We start from the raw sequence: 27,223 nt of genomic DNA on the forward strand, positions 1-27,223 counted from the left end.
AACCTGCCCTGGCAGGGAGTGGGGGGGGGTCAGGAGAGCTGGCTCCCACTGCTCAAGCATAAGTAGACCCAGTTACCACCTGGATGAGCAGGTGCCCACCTGTACAACTGGCATAGCCACTGGGCGGTGAGAGAGGGGAGCCTGTACCGCCCTGTGCTGTCCCCAGCACATGCATTGTGACTGCTCTATGAACAGTCTGCTCAGAAAGATGCCAGGCTAGAGAAAGTCTGCAGGTCTGAGGCAGTAACTCTAGGTCATCAGCCTCCTGCTGAGACCCAGCTATGGTCCGACTTCGCCAGGAAGCTCTACCAAGCGTGGAGGAAGAAGGGACTGTGACACAGGCTGGCCAGTTCAAGTGGGAGAGGAAGGGCAGGAAGTCTGTTTTAAATGTTTAAAAAAATATACTCTTTGGCTTCCTTTTATTTCTTGAGGATTACATAAAATGTGAACTATACAGGATCGTATCCCAGCCAGACCCTGGGTGCTGGCTGGAAGCTCCCTGCACTGTGTCAAAGTCCTGCATCGCCTCTGTCCGCCATGCTAGCTGGCAGAGGCCCTATTTGGAGAAAGAGGTCATGAAGCTATTCTCAATGCACAGGACGATGTAGCTGTTGTGGCAACTCGCGGCTTTCTGTTCCAGGAGCCTGCCTGACAGCAGGGAGGAGGCCTGACCTGTAGCCCCAGTAGCTTCAGTCCTCCATGTCTCACAGTAACTCTCCATCAGCCTGCGCCCACTGGGGTCTGAGCCGTGCCATACGCTCTTCTGCGGCCTGCAAGGAATACAGACTGTCAGCTATCTGGAGACCAGTAAGGCTGAGAAGACGGAGGCCAGCCGCTATCTTTGGGGACAGTAGGGCAGTGGGACAGTAAAAGGCCCCTGTGACCTTCAGGACCTCTCAGATGTACAGCCCTGCAGAGGAAGAGGGTATCGGGGTGCAGCCTGGACTAGAGGACCTCTGGGCTGGCCTTTCTTCCACCGATTAGACAGAACTGGCTTTCTGAAAGCCTTGCTTGATACATGCTAAGAGTGAGTTCTCATTCAGCTCATGTAGGGAGGGGCCAGGAGGGCCCTCGTTGGGGTGCCTCTTGGGGAAAGCAGATGGTACTGCGCTAGACACGTTTGTCTAGCTCACTAAGCCACCCTTCAGAGAGCAGGTGTCTCAGCTACCAGGTGTAGAGACATGGGATATGACACCATTCTGAGGACAGTCCAGTTGTTGGTCAACAGTTCAGGTGCCTTCTGGGACCAAGGGCTATGCTGGGGAGCTGCCTTACAGGATCAGTGCTTTTCAGAGGCATTTACATGGCTGAGCAGTACAGCTAAGTAGTCACAGGTGATGACATAATCTGCTGTGGCTTTGAGGGTGCCCACAACCTCGCTGGCTAAACACACCATTCCTGTGTTCTAGGTTCTATGGTTTTATGTACAGACTGTGTCAGTCTAGAGATTCAGGTCTTAGTCATATCTCCTACTGCTGGGGGAACCTACCAGGCTGGGTGTCTCAGGACATCTCTGCCGTCGAAAGAAAAGATGCGGGCCCCAGGTTGGAGTTGACCCTGGGAGCCGGAAAACAGGGTGTCCCAGCTGGGAGATAGCACCTCGTCCTACAGGAGACACAGCAGGGACTTCAGTCAGCCATCATGTCGGGTCAGAGGAAGGACCATCAGATCACAAGAGACCAAGGAACACATGGGTCTGAGGCATAGAGAACCCCTTCTCCAAGGTAGGGCCTATCACAGTGAAACCCACAGTTACCCTCCCAAGCCTGAGACCATGGGGCCTGTAAGTCCACACCATGGGCCCTGAGAATCCCAGCTTTCTTTATAGGAAAGACCTAAGAGTAAAGTCACACGATGAGTCCTGTGGCAGAGGGGCCAGGCTAAGTGGTCAACAGCACAGGAATGCCCATGGAGAGGAGCCAGGGCCCTGGATGGGGCAGGGATTGGAGGGGCTTTGTGGAGAATGTTGGGAATGGTAAGCCCTTCTGTGAATTCACCCGAGACCAAGCCCTGGATACAAATGGAGACAGACCATTGCCCAGAACCCTCAGGACAGGTTCCACTCACCTTCAGGTTGACAATGGGCACAGACCCTCGGTCAGCACGACGTACAATGCTGTAGAGGTCCTGCAGCCGAGAGGACAGGAAGGCCCGGAAGGTACCAGACAGCCCCACAGCTCGGGCTTGTTGGAAGCACTGGAAATCTGCCCCGCGGATACCACGCATGCCTCCAGACAGAGGGGTGTTCAGTGCCACCAGGTGGAGCTGCCGGAAAGGTCATATATTGGTCACGTCATAAGCAGTGTCACACGTAACCCTCTAATCTGTAGGCTGCATACTGACAGCACAGTGCACGCAGGCAGAGCCCGCAGAGGGATGAGGCCAGTCACTTTAGTGACAACCTTCAAGCAACCCTCTCCTGGCCTCTCTCAGCTTAGAGCATCAGAGGCAAGTCTCAGACACTGTGGTCCCAGCAGACCACCAAGGTAGCCCCTGGTACCCCTTTTCTTGTGAGCAGAGACAGGGACCTGTAGTGGGGTATTCCCCCTCCCAACCCCCGCTACATTTGCAATAAAGCTCTGTGATTGAACAGTATGAAAGGTAGGCGGAGTGAGGCGTTGGGAGGAGAGAAGGAGAGGAAGGGGAGGAGAGAGAAGGGAGAAGCCATGGAGAACCATGGATTGGTCGAAAGCTGTCCTCGGTAACAAAGGTTAGATACTGGGTAAGAACTCTGATTGTGTGGGCATCTTATTGATTGAGCATCTCTAAATATTATAAATCCTTTGATAATCATTAAGCTTTGAGAGTCTCATTTCTACCGGGTACTGCGGGCACAGTGGGAATGGTTGTGGACCGAATGGTGGATTGGCAGAGCCAGCCACCATGCTGGCGTCTCGTGTTTCTAGATAGCGAGCCGCGGTCCAGAGCCAGAGCAGCGGGAACGTGGCACCGTTTTCTAAATATCTCCTGTTACAGGGACCGGCTAAGCCTGTTCCACCCTGGCTGTGGAGTTCATCCCTGGCTGCCCCACCCTCTGTAGGACAGAGGCACAGCAGGTGCATAGCTCACTGCCCTCTTGCCGGCCATATTAAAGACTAGCAGAGACTGGTTCCTAAGTGCTTGATTTCATTGCTAACCACTAAGCCACCAGAGAAAAGGCAAGTCCCTGGCCTAAATGATGAGCTGCCTTTATCAGTCAGAAACCTACCCATAGATCCCTATTCAAAATACTCCCCCTAGCTCTGGAGCGATTCCCTCTATCCTGCTAGGACCAGGGCTGGATGGACACACAACCCTCAACCCCGGACGCTTACCACTGGCTGAAAGTCCTGGTGAGTGTGGGCAGGTGAGGTCGTGGGGCGAGCTGGCGGCAGGTGCACATAAGAACTGTGGTGGTGTGGAACCCCAGGGTAAGGCTGGTGGTCTGGCAGACGTGGTGGGTTGACCAAGATGTCATCTGCTCGCCAGGGTCGTGCCGTGGAATAGGAGTGCTCCCTCCGAGTATATGGACTGCCCTCATGGAGTTGTACCAATGGGGGCTGCAAAGCAGCTACCTCGTTGCCCTAAGGATGGACAGACACAATGTCTGGAGTAGCACCTCACCTGGGATTCCCCTTCCTCTGTCTATTCTGTGCTCTTAGGCAGGACTGGGCTGGGCCTGAGGTGGGAAGGAGGGAGCTATACCCTGAGCGCTGGGGTACAGGCTTAGTTTTGTCTCACCATAGCCTCCTCAGGGTTCCTGGGTACTGGTCAAACTAAGGCTAAACATTGTATTAGTCAGCTGTCACATGTCGTTTGAGCTCACTGGGAGGCTGGCTCTGGAGTTGCCCCTTATCCTCTATTTCACACCCAAGCATATTTGTCCTAAAGTACCCTCCAAGGTCTGTGATGGTTTTTATATGCTTGGCCCAGAGAGTGGCATTATTAGAGTAGGTGGGGCCTTGTTGGAGTAGGTGTGTTACTGTGGGTGTGGGCTTTAAGACCCTCATCCTAGTGGCCTGGAAGCTAGTTTTCTCCTAGCTGCCTTCGGATCAAGATGTAGAACTCTCAGCTCCTCCTGCACCATGTCTGCCTGGATGCTGCCATGTTCCCACCTTGATGATAATGGACTGAACCTCTGAACCTGTAAGCCAGCCCCAATTAAACATTGTCCTTTATAAGAAATGGCTTGGGGCTGGAGAGATGGCTCAGTGGTTAAGAACACTGATTGCTTTTCCAGAGGTCCTGAGTTCAATTCCCAGCACCCACATGGTGGCTCACAGCCATCTGTAATGGGATCCGATGTCCTCTTCTGGTGTGTCTGAAGAGAGCAACAGTGTACTCATACATAAATAAATACATCTAAAAAAAAAAAAAAAAAAAAAAAAAAAAAAAAAAAAAAAGCCAGGCAGTGGTGGGGCAGTGGTGGCGCACGCTTTAATCCCAGCACTTGGGAGGCAGAGGTAGGCAGATTTCTGAGTTCGAGGCTAGCCTGGTCTACAGAGTGGAGCTCCAGGACAGCCAGGGCTACACAGAGAAACCCTGTCTCAAAAAACAAAAACAAAACAAAACAAAAATAATAAGAAGAAATGGCTTGGTCATGGTGTCTAATGACAGCAGTAAAATCCTAAGACAAAGGTCCTTTGTCTGGGGATGGCCCCACTCACTGTGCTGTGGAGGGAAGAGAACAGCAAAACAGACCAAGAGCAAACCACAGTGCCCTTGAACACAGCTGGAGTCAACCGTTTCCAACCAAGGTGACCAGTGTTTATCCCATGGCAATAAATGAGCCTATGCCTGGGGGGGTGGGGGTGGGGGGAAAGGTTGGGGTGGGTGGGTGGGTTGGAGCTAGAGGGTTAGCTGTGGGAGGCTCAGTCAGGAACTCCAACCAGTGCCCTGACTTCTCCAGTCAGTTTCTGCTGGGAAGTTCTGAGTGCCTAATTTAGTGATGGCATTTATATTTGTTGTCTTTTTTTTTTTTTAACTTGGAGGCCTCGCCCAGGGGCCTCTGCCCAGGACTCTCCTGGGAACTCCAGCCGGCTGCCTTAAAGGGACCTGCCTCCCAGTCATCAGTGTCTGCTAAGTGTTTTGAGTAGTCAGTTTGCTGATGCTTTTTTTTTTTAATCTATCGTCTTTTCATGACTCTTTTACTTCGGCTTGCCGCGTACTTCCCAAACCCACTCATTCCAAATTGGAAATCAAAGCTACAATAGGTCATTCTTTACACTGCAGAGAGCCATCAACCTCCAGCCACACAGTTGCTTCCTGGACTTTAAAGTAACAATGCAGACCCAAAGGAATGGACGCAAGTCCTAGCCTTCCCGTGCTCCGTAGCCCGTGCTACCTTCTAACAGCTGAACAGAGGGAAAACGCTCCTTACCGTCCCATGCGGGAGGGCTGTCCGGGCCTCCAGCTGAAAGGCAACAGCAGAGGTTACTCCAGCATGCTTCAGGGCCAGGGCCTCTCTGTCACCCTCTTCCCACAGCCCCTCCCTCTGGAAGAAGCCTGTCCAAATAGGGATATGACTATGCCCTACTCTTTGGCTCCAAGTGAACAGTGGGCCTTGGCTAGACCTAGAGTTGATAGCACAGACTCTTCTAGGCCAGATGGAAGGAACTGCAGGGCAGGACTGCCAGGCCCATAGACCAAGAACCCAAAAGCTGGTACCCGGCAGCTCACTCATCTTGAGACATCTTGAGTACTAAGGATACTCATCATAGTGGTATTTATTTATTATTGTATATGTATGTGTGTATGTGTGTGTGTGTGTGCGTGTGTGTGTGTGTGTGTGTGTGTATGCATAATATACATATGCACATGCTATGGTGTGCATGTGAAGGTTGGAACACAACTTGGCAGAGCTGGCTCTCTCCTTCCACTGTTTTGTGAGTTCTGGAAATCAAACTCACGTTCACAAGTTTGTGTGGCACATGTCTGTACCCACTGAGCCACCTGGCCATCCCCACTGTGGTGTTTATATAGCATGGCACTGGGAATACAAAGCACAGGTAGCCTCCATGCGTCTTGAGGCCAACAAGGCACCAAGATGAACCCTAACACTTCATCTCATTATATCCCCTTATAGGACAGCTCAAAGACATCGGCCACGAACCACCTGGGGGCTTGTGTTAGGACCCTAATTCATGCTATGTTGCTGTAAGTAGAATCTGACCTCTCCCCCCACCCCCCCACCCCCCGCCACCTCCCAGGGCTAAATGTTTGAACTCTGGGCCCATTCGGCTTCATGACAGCAGAGGCAACGTCACCAGTTGCCTGACATTTCTGCCACTATGCCTTCCTCACTGCAATGGACCGTACCTCAAACCATGAGCCCAAGTAAACCAGCCCTCCCTTGAGGTGCCTCCTGTGCCTCATGCTGGGTCTTTGGTCTCAGCAACAATCAAAAAAGTAATAAAACGTTCATTTACTGCTAACCCTAAAAATGCAGAGGAACCCGCTTACTGGTCTTAGAAGTTTTTATTCTTTAAAAGATTTAAAGAAATCTTTCTTTAAATGTTGTAGATATTAGAGGGAGGAGGGTCCCCTGAGAACTCACCAGCACCTTCCGGAAGCCGTTTCTAACCCGGACGTAGAGCTCTTCTCTCTCGGCTACAAAGATGAGCCAGCCCTCTGGCACCTCACGTATCTTGTCCAGCATAGTCTGGTATGTGGCCCAGATCCTCACCTGCTAGAACCCCAACCCAAGTCCAGTATGAGACCCACTGCCCAGAGCAACCAGAGCTCCCAGGATTTCGGAAGCCAGCAAGTGGCTCTGGGTAGGTAGGTATCCTTCTTTTTCAGGCTGTCCCCAAGGAAGAGGAGTAAAGGTTATGGAAGTAAGCACCTTGGGGACCCCATGATCCCACAGACACCCATCTCTGCAGCCAGTGGACTGATGGTGAAGACTTCCTGACATGTCATCTGCCTCCCCACCCCTACTCCAGATTGTCAGACCTTGGTCCATTGGACACTTACCCCAGCAGAGGCACCCATGGCTCCTGGGGGACCTGGGGGCCCAGGCGGGCCCGGAGGACCAGGAACACTGACAGCTACAAGAGAAATCAAGCTGGGAACTCCTGATCACATGGGCAGCCAGCCCTCAGGGACCCGGACCCACTCTCCACATTCTTACTCTGTCTGTGAGGGCCAGGGAAGGAGGGAGGTCCTGGAGGTCCTGGAGGTCCCGGGGGGCCTTGGCGCCCCTCATAGCCAATGCCAGGAGGTCCTTGTGGGCCAGGAGGGCCAGGTGGACCCCGAATGCTCTCTCCCTTTGGACCCTAAGAACAACAAAGAAGCCCTTCATTTGTACCCTGCATGCCCTAGGCTGGGACTGTATTTGCTCATAGCCCCAGAGGTGGAAGTAGCCTTTGAGACCGATACAAGCCCTGCCTACCACAGGGCCCCTTTTGCTGGAGATATGGTCCTAGGACAAAGGCACAGCCCCAAAGCTTCCCAGTGTTCCAGTCAGAAGCTAGGCCTGTGTGATGCCCCACCCCTGGGGTCTGCTCAGCGCTGCTCAAAGCTCTGGGACAGCAACAAAAGAACAACCATGAGACACAAAACGGGGCTAGCCTGCCAGCCTCATACTCACAGAGGCTCAGAGAGGCTCACAGAGCTAATAATGTGGGGTCTCGAGCAGCTGACCTTGCAGGTCTGATCTGGGTCTTTCAAGGTATACAACCAAGCATGATGTGTCCCTTGACTGTGCCCAAGTCCACGGTGTGTGAACACCTACAGGAGGCCTTGGGGTGGGAAAGCTTAGGCTTACCGGAATTCCAGGGTATCCAGGTGGGCCAGGGGGGCCGGGTGGGCCAGGTACACTTGAGCTGAAGAATCCACCACCAGGAGCCCCAGGTTCTCCCCTCTCTCCTTTTTGTCCAGCATCCCCTCGGTCTCCCTTGTCCCCCTAAAATGGTTATCAGAAACAGATAAGAGTTACAGGTCGGCACCGACCCCATGAGTCATGGGTACCTCCTTGGTCCTTGATGCTTTCCCCCAACCCAGATCCAGCTCAGCTCCCACCTCCTGCTGTATCAGCCCCACCCCCACTGGCAATGGACCGTGAGTGTCCAGATGGCAGGACACTACCAAAAGGCCAGGGAGAAGGGAGGAAGTGGCTTCTTGGCTCAATGTCATTAGACAGTGCCAGCAGGTACACCAGCCACCCAATGAAGACATCCACGTTCCCCCAACTTGACCAACAACCTCACCTACCTTCATTTCAGCTTCCAGGTCGAAGAGGTCGATGGGGAACTGCCCTGCAGGGGAGGAAGGGTAAGTTAGGATGATACTGAGATGACACTAGACAGTACTGACTATACAGTCTGTGCCCCCTCCCCAACCCTGCCTGCCTCCCTTGATTTATGTAAGGACGGCACATTTTCTTAAATTTACTCCCGGGTAATGGATTTTTGTTTGTTTCAATGTTTTTGGTCATGGTGTTTCTTTTCAGAGTTGCATTTGTAAATGTAGATGACTGGCCATTGGCTTTTCTGGTCGCTGTCCATCCTCCAGGGGCCTGGAGAGACGTGTGCTCTCTCATTCTGACAGCCACCCACAGATCCTCATGGGGGGTGTGCATTAAAGACCTGCTGTGTATACTGGCTTCTCCCCCTAGGCATCTTGCTTCAAGAAGCCTGGTCCTCAGCAGGGCCCAGGACTCCTCCTCTGAGCCATTTCCTGTTTGCTGACTCTTGTCTACAGAGATGGAGAGACTTTTTTTGGCCTCTTCAGAGACTTAACTTGATTTTTTTTTTTTTTTTAATCTTGGTTACTTCGTACATAAATAAAACATAACTTCATTTATTTCTGCCTCTAGAACACCTTCTCCTTCCCATCAAATGTGATGTGTTGTTTCTAAGACCTTGGGCAGAGGCACTGAAACATTCTATTTAAGGCCTGTAGTTCTGTGAACAAAGGGTTAACTCATTCTTTTAGGGATATCAACCTTGGGTCACTTTTGCCTGCCAGGTCCTTGCCTTGTGGAATTACTGTCTCGGAGGCTTCTTGCCACTATATAATGTGGTCCTGAGCCATGATTTATAACCCCCATGGCCCATCCATCTTACAGGTGTGATCACCTGGGATCGGAGGTGACAACTGTCACTAGCAGGACCTAAGCTCCAGCCTCTATCCTAGGACCTCTGTAGAGCTAGGTCATGGTATATGGGACCCTGTGACCTATAAGCGAGGCGTCACACTGACCCAGCCCAGTGGGAGCTTAGAGGACCCAGCCCTTCAGACTTCTAAGACCTGCTTCTCCAACATCCCCGTCCCAGGCTGCCTTACGGGTCTTTTGTTTCTCCTTTGACTTACAAGCTACCTGAACCAGTCCTCCAAGGCAGATGCTCACTCGCCCTGGGGGACTTCCTCTATATTCACAAGACTGCCTCCCGATAAGCCTGCAGAACCTGCTTCTGCCTGCAGGGACTGGTCCCTGAGGTTGGCCCGTGGCCAGAGATAATGTGGACAAGCATTGGTGGCCTCTGAACCCTTCTGTCTCCAGGTTCAATTTCTCAGATAATGGCTGTGATGGTTTGTAAATGCATGATCCAGGGAGTGGCACTATTAGGAGGTGTGGCCTTGTTGAAGTAGGTGTGTCACTGTGGGTGTGGGCTTTAAGACCCTCATCCTAGCTGTCTGGAAGCCAATATTCTGCTAGCAGCCTTCAGATGAAGATGTAGAACTCTCACCTCAGCCTGCACCATGCCTGCCTGGATGCTGCCATGCTTCCTGCCTTGATGATAATGTACTGAACCTCTGAACCTGTAAGCCAGCCCCAACTAAATGTTGTCCTTGTAAGAGTTGCCTTGGTTATGGTGTCTGTTCGCAGCAGTAAACCCTTAACTAATACAGTGGCCTTCCCCCCTCCCCCAACCCCCGTCCATTTTCCTCTGTATCCTGAGGCTCTGCTACTGTAGGAGAGTGAGTTCAGTTCCCGGATTGTCCTTCCAGATTGAGTTTGATCAAGATGACCCTTTTCTATTCCCAGCCATACTTCCCAGGATGCACTTGGTGACAGATGGAAATTGTCTGTGGCACACCTAGGTAGCCATCAACAGCTCCCTTCTCCCGGGACAATTCCCTCTATCACCACCCTCCCATCCTGGCTCCCAACAGAAGCACCCATGCTCGGACACTGAAAACCTGAGTTTAAATCTATCCTGTCTTCTATGTCCTCTGTTGTTCCTGCTCTGTGTTTCTTCTCCCTCATCTTGATTTGCATCCAGCTTTCTTCTGTATTCTTGTTATTTATCTTTCGTCAGACATCCAGCTGCACATTCTTGGTTTTGGCAAGTTCATCTGCACCCTTGACCTCAGCTAAACATCAGAGAGATGCTCCAGAGAGTCTGGGCCTGTGGCTGTGCAGCCTGGATTCTTCCTGCTGGGTCGGTCAGCTGTTTCCCACCTCCCAGCCCTTTCTGGGACAGCTTGTCTCTCCCTGGAGGCTTGCACTGTGCACCAGGCTGCTTGATGCTCAGCTACTCTCTTTGGCCAGAGTCATACGGTGGAATCCTGAGTGAATTCTGATGTGAAACATCAGAGCACCCCCCCTCTGATGTTCTGAAGCACTCAGGTTTTCTTGCTTTACTCACTACTTTCTCCAGTTATCTTGGGCATCTTTTGACTGTGGGAAATACTATAAATCTTTTCTTAGCTTTGGAAACTGAGCTGAGCCATTTTGGCCTGACTGCCGTTTTCTCTTTGACTCTCCAGTGACAAGTGTGCCAGGCTATTGCTGTGTCCTTTCTGGGGGAGCTTCTACTCTTTCTGGTTTTCTACTGGCTAGGTGCTGGGCTGGCCCCTAACAGCTAACTCTTGCTGTCTCGAGGGGACATGTCCCCTAGTACTCTGAACTCTCTCCCAAGACTTACCCAGACAACCCACTTCTCTAAGATGATTCTCTTTCCTTTTAGGTCTGGGACATTGCACTCTCTAAGTCTTGATCCCAGCCTGGTAACTACTTCCCAGGAGGCCTTGGTACCTGCCCTCTGTCTGTGTCTGTCTGTCTGCTGTCTGTCTGTCTCTCTCTGTCTGTCTGTCTGTCTGTCTGTCTCTCTCCTCCTCCTCCTCCTCCTCCTCCTCCTCCTCCTCCTCCTCCTCCTCCTCCTCTTCCTCCTCCTCCCCCCCCTCTCTCCCCCCCCGCCCCTTGGTTCTTTGTTCAAATGTCTATGTCTTCCTTAAAATGTCACACATTGTGAGTTATAATGTCACACATTGTGAGTGCTGTTAGCCGGCAGAACTTGCTCCATTTTGCTTTGGCAAGATCCCACTAGCACAAGCATGCTAACGATTTTGTGGGCTATGGGGAGTGACCTCAGGTTTTGTTTGGTTGGTTGGTTTGGTGTTTCAAGACACAGCATCTCTGTGTAGCTTTGGCTGTCCTGGAACTCCCTTTGTAGACTAGGCTGGCCTTGAACTCTGCCTCTGCCTCCCGAGTGCTGAGACTAAAGGTGTGCGCCACCACTGCCCGGCTGAGGCTTCTTAACTCTTACCCTACTTTCCTACATCATCTTGGTGGAGGTTGGTCAGACCAACATGGATGCTGGCAGGGAACGCTCACTGCTCGCTGGGAAAAGCAGCCCTGCTTGTATCTTATCGGCAGACGGGGTGACAGGAACATTCCCATACCCCCACCCCCAGGCCCTAGCCCCAAGCTGAAAGGCTACCTGGGGTTCCTAAATTCAGCTCTAATCAAGATTTGGTGAGCTGAGAAAGTGCTTTGTCCCTCCAGAGGGTTGGACAGCAACCATGGTATAGTGGGTGTCTAGCACCCCAAGGGCCCTGGTTCCCAAGTATGGGGTTAGCTATACCCAACAACCCTCAGCCTGGACGGTGCAGAACATGCTCACCTGGTGGCCCGGGTGGGCCCACCTCTCCTTTGTCACCCTTTGGTCCTGAAGGCCCCTGCACACCTGGAGGAAGAAACCCCAAAGCTATCAGGGAAAGCCCCTCCCAACAATGTCCCGAGGCCTGGCTAATGTGTGCGTGTGGCGGGCCTCAACCAGAAAGGCTGTGAGTGGATGGGGGTGGGGGAGCACAATCAGAATTAGAGCTCATGAGGAGCAGTGTTGAGTGTGAGGTGGAGGGGTGTTGTGGGTAGCCCCAGCTTCATGTTTTGATGGTAGTTCCACTTTCTTGGGAGGGGCTGCAGAGGAGGGGTGAATCAGTACTCTTGTGAACCTTCTGTCCACCTGAATTTGTAGAATAAAGGCTGGAGCCAGTGATTGGGCAGTAGAGGGGGAGGTGGAGAAAAAGGCTTAGGGGAGGAGTCGGGAGGGGAGGGGTCGGAAGGGGAGGAGTCGGAAGGGGAAGTGACAGGAGAGGGAGGTGACAGAAGAGGAGGTGGAAGGACAATGGAGGAGAAGAACATGGCCTGGAAAAACTACAAGTTTTAAGGGATCTCATAGCTGGGGAATAGAGTAGTTCAATGGTAAATCTGCCCAATCTAATTGGCTTACAATTTATATCCATAAATATTGAGTTGTGTTTTCCTTGACCAGACTTATTTGGGTCAGAGATTTACCACCACAGAGGGGAACTAAAGCTGTGTGTTTGGGGGAGGGGAAGCCACTGCACTATCCCCCTACTGATGAGTGAGACTGTTTCTGCACCCATTCTGTGAAATCGCCCCCAGCATCAGTGCCCCTAGTTAGACTCCCTGGACAGTCACGCCAGATGTGTGCGCTATTAGAAGTAGGGTATGGTTGTAGCACAGGCTAGCTAAGAGGTACCCAGGAACAATGCTCAGAGCTAGCAGAGTCACACTTTCCTTTTTCCTAATCAGCTTGATGTTACTACTATCCTGCTGCCATCTCCTACCAGAGCCCCAACCCCCCAAAGGCACTGTGTGCCCCAAAGCCCTCACCTTGCTGTCCTGGTTGTCCAGGTCGGCCAGACTCCACAAATGCCTACAAAGACCAAGTGGGTTGGGGGGGAAAGGAGAGTGTGTGCTGAGGGCCAGCGCTCTAGAAAACAGGACTACCAAAGTCCCCAAGGCAAGAGGTCCCAGGGCTCCTCCCCAGAGCCAACTCAGCCTCCTTTCCATAGACGCTCTCAGGTAAGGTCAGGGTCTATGTTCAGAATCCTATGCATGATGACCTACATCACAGGTCACCTCTTCCTTCTTCCCTTAGTAAAGCTGGAGCATCCCCATCACCTGAGTCAGGGACCTGGGTCCTTCCGGCTTGAGACTGTCTCCATGCCCCAGACTTAAGATTCCCCTAACTGCTCATCCACTGGCCCCAGATACAGCCTACCCAACAGACCCACCCCAGAGACGATTCCAAGGCCAGCGGCTGGCAAGAGGCCTATATAGAATAGTCTCTGGCCACTTACATTGCTGTCATAGATGGGCATCCCTGGAGGACCTGGGGGGCCGGGAGGCCCAGGGGGCCCAGGCATTCCCTGTGGAGAAACAGAAAGCTCTAGTTAGTCAAGGTCAGAGCTAAGCCATCAGTAGAGGCTAGGGGAGCAGACATGGGCTGAAAAGCAGTTGAATCAGAAAGCTGAATGTGTTTGATGATGTAAAAACACATTTCTGACTCTGGTCCATGTGCCTGCCAACTAGGCCTGACTGTTTCCTACCTAGGGAACTCTTGAGCCACACAGGGTCACATGAGCTGTGGATAACCAACATATAAGTAGTCCTTCTAGTGGAGACTGCTAGGGGCAAACTCGGAGCTGGGTTGCTCAAGACGGCTTTGGCTTGAATAAGTGAAATCTTATTTTTATTTATTTAAATAAAGTAAGCAACAACCTAGCCTAAACTCCAACAGTCACACGCTACCTCTGCAAAGAGCCTCCATGGAAGCCCCGAGGACCCAGGTAAGGAACAGGCATGACCAGGGCTTCTTTATCCCAGGAGGGCACCCTGCATTGTCTGCCTTCCCCAGGAGAGCTGTGAACATCTGTGTACTTGCTGGCACCTCAGACTGAGGGAGACACTCCTCTCGAGGAACAGTATTCAACCTAATTTTAAAAATCACAGTTGATGGGCTGGAGAGATGGGTCAGAGGTTAAGAGCACCGTCTGCCCTTCAGAGGACTTGAGTTCAATTCCCAGCAACCACACAGTGGCTCACAATCATCTGTAATGGGATCTGGTGCCCTCTTCTGGTGTGTCTGAAGACAGCGACAGTGTACTCACGTACATAAAATAAATAAATTGTTTTAAAAAGAATCATAACTGAGGATAAAATCCAAGAGGCATTCTTTTGCGTTGGAATGGACATGAACGGTCTGTGACTCTGTGGGTCCTGCAGCTCTGCAAACTCTGCAGTTTGCTCTTAGTTTTTGCATGGTGTTGGTAGACGTTAGTCCACAGAGAAGGCAGCTGACAAGAAACCCACAGCAGCAACAGACCAATCAGGAATGCGGACTCTCTGAAGTACTTATATCTGGGTTTCCATGCCCATCTCCGCTCTGGGCCATGCAGGCGGGAGACAGGAGCCACAGGCTGGACACAATCACTCTGGGGAAGTCCCTGAGTCTCTGGGTGACTGCGTCCAGCAGAAAGACAAGAGATGCCGTGAAACAAAAAATCCTTAAGTCCCCAAGGCAGCAGACATTTTAAAAGTTATGTTGATGGATCCAGAGAAGGGGGTATCCTATGGTCCCATCCCATGGTTCTCTCTTCTGGTATAGGAATATGCAGATATGTTTGTGCACGTGTAGTTTTGAGTGTGCCCACATAGTATTTATGCAAGTGCGCCTGTCTGATTGCATCACCAGATACCTGAAACAGCTCAGTAAATGAGCTGAGGGGCCCTGGTAGCCATACCTGGTAGCCCTGGTGTTTTAAGCCACCACCCATTCACTATTACAGAACACTTACCCTCATGCTAAATCCAAGGCTGGTGTCTCCAGGCTCCCCTTTCTCTCCCTTTAAGCCGTTCGTTCCGGGACGACCCTGGGCAGGATAGAGTAGCAGGACTTCTTGGACACTGGACAACCTGTGCATAGCTCCATGCTTCCCATGGTCAAGCCTTCCCAGTCCAACCCCAATCTAGCTCTTGCCCAGAAGCTGGAAGAGGCAGGAGACTGACTAGAAGGACCCAGGTTAGAGCCCCTTCTTTGCTCAGGGTCTCCTATAAGGTGTCATTGGCCACATAGGTATGATAGCTGTATCTGGGGGATGGAAAGGAGGGGCAGCTGTCCATTTTCTCCAAGGCTCAGTCAGCCTTCTGTAGCCCCAGATGCTCTCCACCCGCTAGGTCCCACTTGTAAAGCCACCAAAATCCTCACCGGCCGTCCGGGGAAGCCAATTTCACCCTTGTACCCAGGCCGTCCATAAGGACCCTACAGAGAGAAAAAAACAATGAGTCGAGGGATGGGTGGAGCCTCTTAGTGAGGAGGGAGGGGCCACCCCAGGAAAGAACCAGGACTGCCATCTTTTAGAAACTACCTGTTGCCATCGGGTGCAACCCACCCCATGTTTTTCAATGCTGCAGTTGATACAAACCCTGGGTCCCTGAACTCGGTGTAACAAGAAGGGCACTACTCACCGGGGGTCCTCGAAAGCCTGGTTCTCCCTGAACAGAGAATCAGAGAGGTACGTTAGGCAGCTATGGCTAAGCCAGCCCGCTGCCTCCCAGAGTCTTTGTTGCACCCATGTGGATGTGTTAGGCTAGCAACAGAGACTGATAACCACACCAGTGGAACAGGACAGAGACTAGCATTAGAGACTAGGTCCAGCTTAAGGCATAGATGGATGCTCCCTGAGTCCCTAAGGGTGGGTTCAACCTTACAAAGCATATAGCTAAGGTCACCCAGGTCATATTCAGCTCTAGAGCCTCTGAGAGCAGAGGGTTCTCTGAGCCTGGGGGCTGGGGTATCGTTAGATCACCTTCTAACAACATTGTATTCCTCAGAGGCACCAAGGCTTTCCAAGGCCCTTCCCCCAGTGCCTTCTGGGAAGGCCTGCAGGGGTGGGAATCTCAAATACACTATGAGGAACAAGTCCTGGCCAGCGAAGCACAGTCTTGTGTTCAGTTTCCTGCAGGCTCAGGTTCAGAGGAAGGAGGAGGTCTGGATACCTGTTACCCAGGGTAGATGGATGCCTGCCCACGGCGGGTAAGCAGCAGGCCTTGGTCCCCTTCATCTCCCAAAGAAAAAGGCCTGGCAGAAGATGGAGCACGCTGGACCGTGGTCAGTATCACTAACTTCCCTATTCAGCCAACAGTAACCAAGGGCTAATGCAGGTCACTGGCAGGCTTGGGAACCGTGAGAGCCTACCCAAACTGGTTCCAAGGGTCAAAGGAAGGACAGATTCGGGCTATGAAAAGCTTGAGAACCCCATCCAGGAGAAGTCTGAGTGTGTCACGATCTTGCCTCTCTATTGGAACACCCCTCCACACACACTCATGCTGTCTTCACAGTATTAGGGAACCCACAACCTTATTCTCACCTTGGCTCCCTTCTGGGCGAGACCCAGAGCTCTGCCATCGGGGCTAAGGATAGTGCCTGGCTCTCCCTTCTCACCCTGGAATGGCAAGGCAGGAAGGACAGGTCAGGGCTCACCCACTGGCCTTCAGATACCCCCAACACAGAAGGATAGTAGGGTCTTGGCCTACTATGGGGAGTTTATGACCAGAGCCCTCTGAGACAGAGTAACAGAGATGGCATATCTCAGTAGCCACAGGGCCCAGGCTGCCCCAAGAGCCATCATCTGTATAGACAAGATAGAATATCTTGCCTGTAGCAGGTCTGTATAGCAGGCAATAAGGCTGCACCCCAGTTCCCGAGAAATGAGCAGAAGGCACCCCAGACCTTACCTTGGGCCCCGGAAGACCCCTCTCGCCTTTGGAACCCAGGTCACCCTTCGGTCCAGCAGGTCCCTGTAGTAATGACCAGATTGCAGTGAGGATCCATGACCCAATGTTCCTTTGTCCCCGTAACTGCCATATCCCTTGTCCTGTGTTTGCTCCCTGGTCATGTGCCAGCCCTTCAGAGTCCTGATCAATTACAGGTGGCAAGGGTAACACGCTACATCTTCCAGACCCCATGACTGTTCCCCACCCAAGTCTACACTGCTGTCCTGTGTACACCAAGAGCCTAGCCCACACCCACACCCAGTGTCAGGCTGGACAGGCATGCACCTCGGAAGCAAAGCTACTTACAGGAAAGCCTGCATACCCTGGCTTGCCCTGTGGAAAGAACGTCACCATGAGCTTTGAGTTTTGAGGACACACTGCTCTCCCTGGTGTTCTCACCCAGCCCCCACCCCCAACCCCAACACTCTGTGGACTTTCTTACAAGCAAGATGGCCTTTACCTCAGGTCCTGGCGTGCTCATCACAGCCCTCTGTCCCCACGTCACCAGGAAATACAAATCAGAGGGGAAGAAAAATTAGAGGGCTTTGAGTTGACAGCCACCTGGGGTCACATTAGCCACAAGCTCAGCAAAGCTAACTCAAAGTGGAAGTTTAGAAGAAAACTATTTTTTTTTTTTAGTGGTATGCTTGATTTCTCTCTGCAGGTGCCCAGCTGACAGCTGAACCCATTTCGTGGGGAGTCCCCCCACTTCCCCGCTTGGGGTCGCTCTCCAGTCCTGTTACATACAGATCCTTCTACACACACTCTGGTTCATCCTGTGAAGGCAGCCCCACCTACTGGAGGCCTTCTCTTATGCCTCACTGTCCTGTCAATGTCCCCTGAATAAAGGGCTACTGCTTTTGATCTACCCTGGTCCCAGAGCCCTTGACCTTGACCCTGTCCCTCCCCAATCACTGCAGCGCCACCTTATGCTGGTGTCTGGCTAACTCCTTGAAATATCAGGCCTGGGGCACGCCTTCTAGTGACCACTCACAGCCTTGCTCCCAGGACTATATTGTGGCCATCTCAGAACTGAGGGAACAGAGACTCCAGAAGGAGAAGTAACCAGCCCTGATCACAGGTGACAACTACAGCTGGGATTTGGGCCTAGTTAGCAGCCTCTTTCCCTTCATTCTCAGTTCCCCTGGGCCTTGCATCTCCTACCCAGAGAGACTTGGGCTTCTCACTGCAGAGGAGTGAGCGCAGGCAGCGGGCAGCGGATTGGCTCCTGGGTTCTGTGGTAGGGCTGTGAGGGACCCATTTACTCTGGGGCTAGGCCCTTTGAATATGTTGCTTCCGCCACCACAAAAGGGCAGTGGTGTAGCCTCTATAGCCAAGAAGGCCTAGAAGCTTTGGCAAGGAGAGAACTTGCAGCCAGCACAGCCTTTTCCTGAGAAGCCAGGGCCCCTCATGTCCTAGATTATCCATGGGCAGTGCCTAGGCTGAGGGGTGAGCCCCACAGCACTCCAGTGTACTTACATCCTCATTCGACACATAGATCACAGGCCCTGGAGGGCCTGGAGGGCCAGGAAGGCCTGGCCGGCCCACTCCATCTTTTCCTGGGTTTCCCTGGAAGAGAATGGCAGAAAGTTGAACATTCTGGTTACTGGCCAGGACCCCAAAGCCTACCCATAGTCCAGGTATTAGCTTGGTAGAGAGAAGCTGAGAGCTATCCCAGGATAGCTTAAGGACTTAAGGATCTCTGCTCAACTCTCTTGATATCACATGGTCAGTAGGTGGTTTGGGCCTGGGGCTATGGCATGATGGGATTTCCCCTACCCAGAGGCCTGGGCAGTTCAACTCTTTGTCCTCTGTGTAGCTATGGCTATCTAGACACTTACCTTTTCTCCCTGGATCCCTTTCTCTCCTTTTGGACCCTGCAGAGATAGGAAATGAGTCATTATAGACAGAACCAGACAGAACCTTCAAGGACCAGCCTACCTGAGCCTGGCTTCCAATGCAGACCAGGAATCTGTGTTTCCTAGTGCCTTGGAGACTAGAGAGAGGTACCCAAATCCCTGACCAGACTTGAATCCACAAGGCACAGTGTAGCAGGTGGAGGACACAGATCCAGGATAACTCAAAGGCCATCTTGGGTGCCAGTTCTCTTCCTGAGGGCTTCTTTTCTGGCCCCCTTACTCACCGGGAACCCAGCTGTACCCTCTCTTCCTGGGGGACCAGGGATGCCCTGGGCTCCATCTGCCCCGACTTCTCCCTGGGACAGACAAACAGAAGATCCAGAGTCAGCCCTGCAGCCAGGCAGCAGAGACTCCTAGAGAGGAGGTGACAGCAACCATGGATGGGCACCACTATAACCTAGGGTTCTGCTGGCTACTGACTCAAGCCCTGGAGGGTAACACAGCTTTCCCTTGAGAGGTGAGGAAGACAAGAAGGGAAGATGGTAACAGGGAAGGGGGAGGGGAAGAGGCTCATTTTCCCCTAATTGGTGCAGGGGTCTGTGGGTATGTCCTATGACAAGGACTTAACCCTGGGTATGGCCTATGGGGCATGATTTCTGGTTTCTTTAGGCCCCTCCCTATGCCCAGTGGACAGTGTACCTGACCCTAGGTGAAGTACCTACCTTGGCTCCAGGTGGCCCTGTCATTCCAGGATCCCCCTAAGAGGACAAAGGGTTTTATAAACTTGGGGTGTCAGCTGGTCCACCCCCCAAACCAAGGTACATTCTCCTCTGCTTATCACTCAGGATTCTCGGCCCTAGCACTTGGGGCTGTCCTCCCAAGGGTCCTAGAATCCTGGGTGACTAAGCTGGGGCCTAGAGGTCCACACTGGTGAACAGTAAGAAATATATCCCAGCATTGGGGGGTTGGATAGTTTTAGATATCGTAAAAGCAGGAGGCAGGTTTTATCATTTCCACTATTAGAAACAAGTCCTCTGAAGAGTAACTTCTTAATGTTAAAAAACCAGTCCAGTCCAGGCCCGTCTGAAATTCCAGACTTTGGAAATGCCCAGCCCATGTTTTGTAAATCACAGAACATTCTAGAAGGAGTTCGAAGCAATAGCAGAGGCCAGTTGGGACCCCCAGATGGGGATTATTCTGGTGTTCTCTACCCTTACCCCTGCCCTGGGGAGTCTGACTCAAGCCTATGGGCTATGGGGACAAGTTTGTGGACTGCTGTCCCCAAGGATGACATGGGAAAATGAGAACCAAACTCTCAGAACCTCCAGGACAGACTTTAGGACACTACTGTCCCTGAAGCTGAGAACATAGCGGGGGATGTGGGTTGGGGGTGTTCCTTGGGTTCTTCAATATTCTATCATTCTTCAGATGTATGAAGCCAGGAATCTCAATTCGTGGGGTTTTTGGAAAGACAGGGTATGACCCTATTAACACTCAATGCGCGAGAAGGGGTCATGTGGCTATTTTTCTACCAAGCCATCGGCTGTAGTTTGCTCAAGTCCAAAAGCATTCATCAGCTAGCCAGTTCTCCAAGAAAGGCCTCCCCAACTCACCTTGAGTCCTGGCAACCCCGGAGGTCCCTGTCAGAGTACAGGGGACAAATGTTAGTGACCAGATCTGCTTTATCAGTCCTCAGATATTAGCCCTTTCTAAACTTCAGGGCTCTAGGGGGAAACGAGGTGCATGGTACCCAAAACCTCTCAGCCCAGCCTTCTGTTGTAAAAGCTATCTCCAGGGGCAACTGAACTTTAACAGAGTATCCAGCTGAAAGATACATGGGGATTCTTTCTGTTGTCCTTAAGACTCCATCCACAATTGAAACTGTTTTACAATAGAAGTGTATATGGAAAAAAGTTACAAAGAATAGCAACGGCAACAGTAATTACTTTAAACTATTATCACAACAGTAGTTGCCCTGGAGACTGGAGGTCAGCCTGGTGCCCTCCAAGGCCAAGGCATACACTATGGCTCCTCAGGGAAGGGCAGCGGCCTCAGGGAGGAGTGGTATCCTGGACCAGGCCATTGAGTATGTGTGTGCCTGCACACAAGTGTCTGGATGTGCCCACCACTTGGGGACTTTGGGACTTCAGTTTTTCTTTGCTGACCTAATCCAAACTATACACAGGTTAACAGAGAAATGAGAGCCCCCCCCCCACCCCCACTCCATGCCCCATTAACTCCAGTTACTCTGGCGAAATATCTGGCATTTTCTCAAATTGAAGGCATGGAGGGAATCAGATAGGGAAAGGTCTGTCTATCCGACACCCACTCTCCCTCACCGTGGACAGTTTGGAATCAGGTCTTCCTGGGGTAGAGAGTACTATGGCTCATATTCCTGAGCTGCCTTGGACTCCTTGTTCTACATGAGGCTGCACCAAGGACACCCCTGACCTGGGACCCTCCTTCAGCCCTGGCTCATGGGCAATACCTGCAGCCCATCAGAACTTCGGACTGTTGACCAGAGGGGTATTCCAGAGCCTTCCATGTCATCCTGAAGGGAACGTAAAAGGGATGTTTAGTCTCCGACCCTTATTAAGAAGGAGCCTTCCTCCTCTGAGGCCAGAATGGTGGAGACAGTGGGAGGTTGAAGGAGGGAAGACCGTGGCTGGTTGACAGAGCTTGGGTTATGTGGGTGGTAATCGAACCCTGGTGGGTAGGCATCCAACTCAAACTCAGTCACAGGGCTTTGGTTTGTGCAAGAGAAAAGTGTACCTGAGTACATAAGCAGGTTTTCAGCAGTATGGAGGTGTGGGAGGCGGGGCTAGGAACAGCAGCCACAGACATTGGGCATAATGTCTGTGCCCAATCTGTGTACACTGAGGCCAAGCCAGCACTGGGCTAACCCATCCAGGCATTTAGGGCTCAGAAGTGGGGCCCCAAAAACAGGGACAGAAGAAACCCACATGGTGACAAGGGCTGAGCCCAGCCTAAAGAACTATGAGCTTCCTGGGAGCCAACAGTAACCCAGACTCACAAATCCAGCAGCAAATCCTGGTCCTGGTGGCCCTGGAGGCCCAGGAGGTCCTGGGGGTCCTACTGGTCCAGGGGGTCCAGCCAAGCCAGACTTTCCAGGCATACCGATGGGCCCGAGGTCTCCTTTGCTCCCCTGCACAGACAGAAGGACAAGGTCACCCAATCTTGGCCCTGGGCTTAAGCAAAACTACAGGCAATCCCAGTGAACATGTACATCCTTACACCTGTCAAAAATCTGAAGACCCAGATAAAAATCACACTCCACAAGGGCATACGGACAAATCCTTGATTTAAAACAATAGGGCCAAGTGACATTCACAGGTGCACAAGCCTGACACTGTGGCTTTGGCCATAACCCAAGGCTCACAAAAGCAGGCCGTACACCACGGCCTGTTGTTACCTTGGGTCCTGGCTGCCTGACAGTGGGGACGGGAATAACAAGAAGCAGGTAAGGAAGAAAAGACAAGCCATTGGAAGGTACAGGGAGAGAAAGCCTCAGGGTGGGTCTGCATGGGATCCTGTGGCCACAAAGTGGTTTGGGTAACATAGTCGCAGGTATTACTATGACTGTATGAGTCTGAAGAACGTGAGGAGCAGACACAAACACACGTATATAGGGGCTTGTCATGGAGGCCAAGGGACGAGATCAAGGAAGCAGACAGGGGCGGGACTTTGGAGCTCAGGCAGAGTGGCCCTGCTCCAGAAGGCTCTGCTCCAAGCAAGTTAGCCCTGAAGTGGACCTGGTGGGTCAGCACGCCCCAGGGAGCCTGCTGGTGCCAATTCACCTTGATGAACTGAAAAAGGGAGACTACACTCTTCCCCCCTGGGCCCTGACAGGCACACGAAACAGTAGGAGAAACACCCTGAGCCAAGCCAGACACAAACCTTCCTATAAAAGGTCTGGCTGGGTTCAAAGATAGCCTGGGCTACATGAGTTGCTACCTCTACGAACAAGTTCCTTGGTGTGTGATGAGCATGTAAGCATCCATGTGGGTGTGGGAGCTCCAGCTGCAGAGGTAGCTCTTCAGTTCCAGGGGTGTGCCCAGTACAGCTGTCAGCTCTTTAACCTCCCTGTTTAACCTCAGTAAAATACTTGTCTTATTTATTGATCCTTGAAGACCTTCCATGTGTGGGGACACGAGTGCATATATCTACACACATGAACAGATCAGAACACGTGAGGGCAGACATTGTGCCAGTGCAGATACGCAAGTATGGTATAAAGAAAGACGTGTGTGTGCCCGTTGACACACTCGGCCCCATCAGCCCATCTCTCTTCCATCTCCTTCTGACATGTTTGTCTACCCTCTGATAACCATGTTCTCTTCTCCCCACTGGACTTTCCTATCAGCCCCAACTCTCTGGCTGTCAGCCAGGATACCTAACAGAACACAGGAGGGCCAGCATGGCATTCCCTGTACAGCCGTGGGTGAGGATGCTGGGAGTACCACGGGGGACACTATGCTGAATTAAGCAGCTCTGAGCTTGAGATACCTGACTGAGGTTCCCGGGGAGTTGCCAAGGAGCCTTCCCTTATATCTGCCCCACCAGGACCGTGTTTCCAAACCTGACCACCCACACCCCTTCCGGTTCCATTGCATTAGAATAGAACTGAGTAGAATCTCTCTCTCTCTCTCTCTCTCTCTCTCTCTCACACACACACACACACACACACACACACACACACACACACACACGTAGGGCTGGTGTCACAGTCAACACTAAAAACTACATCTGCTGACTGGGATACCCCCTGCATCCTGCCGGGATAGTTTATTAGGCAGGTAGCCCCAGCCATACCAGCAAGAAAACTGGCTTGTACATACCTTGGGTCCTGGGATACCCACATCACCCTATGGGGGAATAAAGACAAGATGACAATAAAATCAGACAGGTGCATAGCAATTATGCTGATTCTAGTGGTTTCTGGGCCCGTTCCTACCCTCCTCCTTTGTCAGGGATGGAACCCCTGGGGAGCTAGGCGGGGGGGGGGGGGGGGGGGGGGGGGAGACCACCAAAGCACAAAGACAAAGCACCCTAAGCACGCCATCCCCAGGAATGCCTCTCAGAACCTCCTGAGCATCCAGCCCTTTAGGCTTAGCTAAAAACAGACAAGCTCTGTTCACAGTTGATTTTAAACAGCAATCGGTTCTCAATCTGTGGGGTCAAATGACCCTTTTACAGAGGTCGCCAAAGACCATTGGGAAACACAATACTTACATTATGGTTCCTAAATTACAAAAACTACAGCTATGACGTAGCAACGGTAACTTTATGGTTGGGGTCACCACAGCATGCGGAACCGTAATAAAGGGTTGCAGCATTTGGAAGGTCGAGATCCACTGATTTAAAAGGACCTTCCGCCACCCAGCACTGGTGGGGGTGGGGTGGGGTGGAGGCTTCACCATCAAATCCCTGGAAGTGCTGGGAGCCACCCTCCACACAGCCTCCTCACCTCAGCAGTATGAGACCACCATAGATCATGGTTAGCAGAGGCTGGCCTGCCTCTGGAGACTTCTATCAATCAAACCACACTGAAACTGGAAGTAACCCTTTCTAATCCAATGAAGCACTGACTCCTAAAAGCCGCTAGTCCTTATATAGTGTAAGAAACACAGGGAGACCCTGACTTTAAGCTGAGCCCTGCTGGCCCCAGTACCAAGAATCTTCCTAAATTGAGGGTGCAGGTTATGGCCACGGTCTCATCCTACAGCAGGCATCCTCCACAGACCCCCAAGCATGCAATGTCCGCCACCCTGTGACTACAGGTGTGTGCCAAGTGACAACCACCTGTAGGGACTGACTTACAACATTGCCTTTCTGGCCGGCCACTCCTGGTGGGCCCTCTTTGCCTGGAGGACCTGGAGGTCCCTGGGGGACAGAGAGACAATGAGACGAGCTGGATGGGATCCATAAGGAGAAAGTAACAGCTGGCAACCAGACTTCCTAAGAGCCGGGATATAAGCTCCTCCCCCACAAGATGCATGCAAGGCTCAGAAGGCACCACCACAGGATGGAGACCCTTTGTGTGGGTTCTTTCTTCTGAGCTGCTGATCGGCTGATTAGCTGGGGAAATTGAAGTGGAAAGCTCGCATCCACCCAGTCCCGAATGTGTGGTTCAGAGTCAGCTAGTAGGCCACCATCCCCCAGAACCACCCCAGGGTAGCCTACCCCCATCACCCCCATCCTGAGAAGAACTCAAAATGTGAACCACCTCCACCTTGCAAAGGAGCATGGGAGTTCTGAGGTAGATCCAGCAAGAAACCTCCCTCACATGACCACACCCCACATTTCCTAGTCAAGAGGATGCTCTGGGGCAGGGAAGGCAGCAGAACTTACCGGGGGACCAGGAAAACCGGGGGGCCCTTCCTTCCCAGGCACACCAGGAAGGCCTGCAGGTCCTGGTGTATAGGAACTGTTGACTCCAAAGCGCCCTGGCTCACCAGGCAGTCCTGGGACACCAGGGGGTCCTGGGGGACCAGGGAAGCCTCGTGGGCCCTGGACATGAGAGAGACAATCTATCATGGCCCTGCTGGGCAATGATCACATCCCCAGCTAGTCTTGTCCCACTCCCAAGAGTCCCCAGCGATGTCCCAAACATCACACTCTACACGTGTCCAGTGACAGTGGGGTGTAACCACTTACTCTGAGGCTTTCTAGGTCTCCGCTGAAACCAGATCCCTCCATGTCAATGAAGGTCTGAGGAGAGGACAAGAGAAGGCATCACAGGACACCGTCCTGAGTACCAGGAAGCACCACCCAGCTGTCCCCTAACCAACCAAAGATGCCTGAGATGGGAGTTGGGACAACATTGCCCCACAGCCTGGCCATCATCCCAAGCATGTAGCAGGAGCCCATTCTCTTGGATCAACACTATCAGGACCCAGTTCCTAAGGATGAGTACTGGGACCTGGTATGGAGGAGGCCATGGATGGAACCTTACCAGCTTGTCCTGTCTGAAGGAGGGTCCTGGTGGCCCTGGAGGTCCTGGAGGTCCTCGAGGCCCAACACCAGGATCTCCCTGGAACATAAGACAGATCTGTCACACTGAGAACACGTGGTCCCCACTTTCAGTCAGGAGCTGAGACGGGAAAGAGGCCACACTCTTGACTGCATACATTACCTTTTCACCCTTAGGGCCCACGTCTCCTGGGGTCCCTGGAAAGCCTTGAGGTCCAGTGTCACCCTAAAAGACAGGGGTAGGGGCTAGGCAGAGGGAAGCATCTCTCTCCCCTCACACAATGATTTTTGAGCCCCAAATTCTCCTCATTCCAGAGCAGGGAGCAGATGACAGCCAAGACCTTCAGGAGTCCATGGTGGCCTGATAAGCCAGGAGGGACCATGCCACCAAAGGGACCCCAGAGAAAGAGGCAGGATTTAAAAGGGACATCACTGGCTATGGAAAGTACCAACTGAGTCTTTATCACCATGTCTGGACAATGGCGTGTGCTCTCTTCAGAGATATCCACTTAGTTGGTAAGGTCACTGTGTGTGTGTGTTTGTATGTATGTATGTGTGTGTTTGTGTGTGTATCTGTGTGTTTGTATGTGTGTTTATATGTATGTATGTGTGTTTATATGTATGTATGTGTGTGTGTTTGTGTGTGTGTATCTGTGTGTTTGTATGTGTGTGTTTGTTTGTATGTGTGGTTGTGTGTGTGTATCTGTGTGTTTGTATGTATGTATGTATGTGTTTATGTGTATCTGTGTGTTTGTGTGTGTGTTTGTATGTATGTATGTGTTTGTGTGTGTGTGTATCTGTGTGTTTGTATGTGTGTGTTTGTTTGTATGTGTGGTTTTTTGTGTGTGTGTGTTTGTGTGTATGTGCGTTTGTGTGTATGTGCGTTTGTGTGTATGTGTGTGTTTGTGTATGTGTGTGTTTGTGTATGTGTGTGTGTGTGTGTGTTACACATGCTTATGTGCAAACTTGACAGCCACTTTGGGCTCAGGGAAACCTCCAGTTATGACTGAGCTTGAGCTGTGTGCTTTCTCAGCCCTGACTTTTCTCAGTACGACTTTCTGTCAGGTACAAAAGAGCTTCCTGAGGCCAGTCTGGCAGCATGAAGGACCCCATCTCCTCAGCACTGCACCCCCCCCCCCCCCCGGTCTTAACACTCTGGCTTCCTGGCTCTTTGTGGCGCTTCCTCCCCTCTGAGGATCTGCAAACCCCACCTCATGGTTTCACGTGAGCGTGGAAATGCACAGGCTCAACTCCCCTTAGCCACCTGTTGTTGGACATAAAGTACAGCCCAGCCGAAGCCGTCTTTCTGAGGCCTCTCTGGGAAACCATCGCCCTGGGCTGTAGGCAGATGACCCATGGAGCCTGTGTGAACACTATACAATGTCTGGTGCAGAGAAAAAGCAGACGTACCGGTCTCCCGTCCTCACCAGGGTCACCCTGTAACATGCAAGAGGAGCCGCTGTTACTGGAAATGGTACTGTTGGAACCCCCTATGACTAGACACAGGAACGCCCGCTCTCCCACCCCTGTGCTGTAAAGCTGAGAACCTGGACCGCCATGTGCTCCTGACAGTGTAATG

General features: G+C 52.0%; 2 protein-coding genes across 7 annotated transcripts in view; one reads left to right on the forward strand and one right to left on the reverse strand.

Annotated features, from left to right (window-relative positions):
- Slc19a1 (solute carrier family 19 member 1) overlaps positions 1-6,940 on the forward strand; it is a 28,270-nt gene extending 21,330 nt beyond the window's left edge. The window contains exons 6-7 of the mRNA XM_034523753.2: positions 6,065-6,135; positions 6,502-6,940. Coding sequence (XP_034379644.1) covers positions 6,065-6,135; positions 6,502-6,508 — 78 coding nt within the window. The 3' untranslated portion in view covers positions 6,509-6,940. The remainder of the gene's footprint in view (positions 1-6,064; positions 6,136-6,501) is intronic.
- Col18a1 (collagen type XVIII alpha 1 chain) overlaps positions 403-27,223 on the reverse strand; it is a 112,542-nt gene continuing 85,721 nt past the window's right edge. For 3 of the 6 annotated variants that reach the window (XM_076917027.1, XM_034523748.2, XM_034523746.2), the window contains 34 exons: positions 27,055-27,081; positions 25,808-25,870; positions 25,628-25,705; positions 25,330-25,383; positions 25,024-25,182; positions 24,493-24,555; positions 23,511-23,537; positions 21,686-21,817; positions 21,140-21,202; positions 20,265-20,291; positions 19,374-19,409; positions 18,936-19,007; positions 18,634-18,669; positions 18,272-18,361; positions 17,253-17,282; positions 17,099-17,125; positions 16,754-16,816; positions 16,387-16,461; positions 15,485-15,511; positions 15,225-15,278; positions 14,815-14,889; positions 13,318-13,386; positions 12,848-12,890; positions 11,832-11,894; positions 8,194-8,237; positions 7,748-7,885; positions 7,112-7,256; positions 6,955-7,028; positions 6,536-6,664; positions 5,360-5,392; positions 3,315-3,563; positions 2,068-2,265; positions 1,490-1,605; positions 403-770 (listed from right to left, as the gene is read on the reverse strand). In XM_076917027.1, coding sequence (XP_076773142.1) covers positions 557-770; positions 1,490-1,605; positions 2,068-2,265; positions 3,315-3,563; positions 5,360-5,392; positions 6,536-6,664; positions 6,955-7,028; positions 7,112-7,256; positions 7,748-7,885; positions 8,194-8,237; positions 11,832-11,894; positions 12,848-12,890; positions 13,318-13,386; positions 14,815-14,889; positions 15,225-15,278; positions 15,485-15,511; positions 16,387-16,461; positions 16,754-16,816; positions 17,099-17,125; positions 17,253-17,282; positions 18,272-18,361; positions 18,634-18,669; positions 18,936-19,007; positions 19,374-19,409; positions 20,265-20,291; positions 21,140-21,202; positions 21,686-21,817; positions 23,511-23,537; positions 24,493-24,555; positions 25,024-25,182; positions 25,330-25,383; positions 25,628-25,705; positions 25,808-25,870; positions 27,055-27,081 — 2,793 coding nt within the window. In that variant the 3' untranslated portion in view covers positions 403-556. Of the gene's footprint in view, positions 771-1,489; positions 1,606-2,067; positions 2,266-3,314; positions 3,564-5,359; positions 5,393-6,535; positions 6,668-6,954; positions 7,029-7,111; positions 7,257-7,747; positions 7,886-8,193; positions 8,238-11,831; positions 11,895-12,847; positions 12,891-13,317; positions 13,387-14,814; positions 14,890-15,224; positions 15,279-15,484; positions 15,512-16,386; positions 16,462-16,753; positions 16,817-17,098; positions 17,126-17,252; positions 17,283-18,271; positions 18,362-18,633; positions 18,670-18,935; positions 19,008-19,373; positions 19,410-20,264; positions 20,292-21,139; positions 21,203-21,685; positions 21,818-23,510; positions 23,538-24,492; positions 24,556-25,023; positions 25,183-25,329; positions 25,384-25,627; positions 25,706-25,807; positions 25,871-27,054; positions 27,082-27,223 lie in introns of all 6 variants that reach the window. The other 3 variants (XM_034523749.2, XM_034523747.2, XM_034523745.2) reach the window with 1 other exon arrangement.

Source organism: Arvicanthis niloticus, chromosome 20, assembly GCF_011762505.2.
Source record: "Arvicanthis niloticus isolate mArvNil1 chromosome 20, mArvNil1.pat.X, whole genome shotgun sequence".
Classification (NCBI taxonomy): Eukaryota; Metazoa; Chordata; class Mammalia; order Rodentia; family Muridae; genus Arvicanthis; species Arvicanthis niloticus.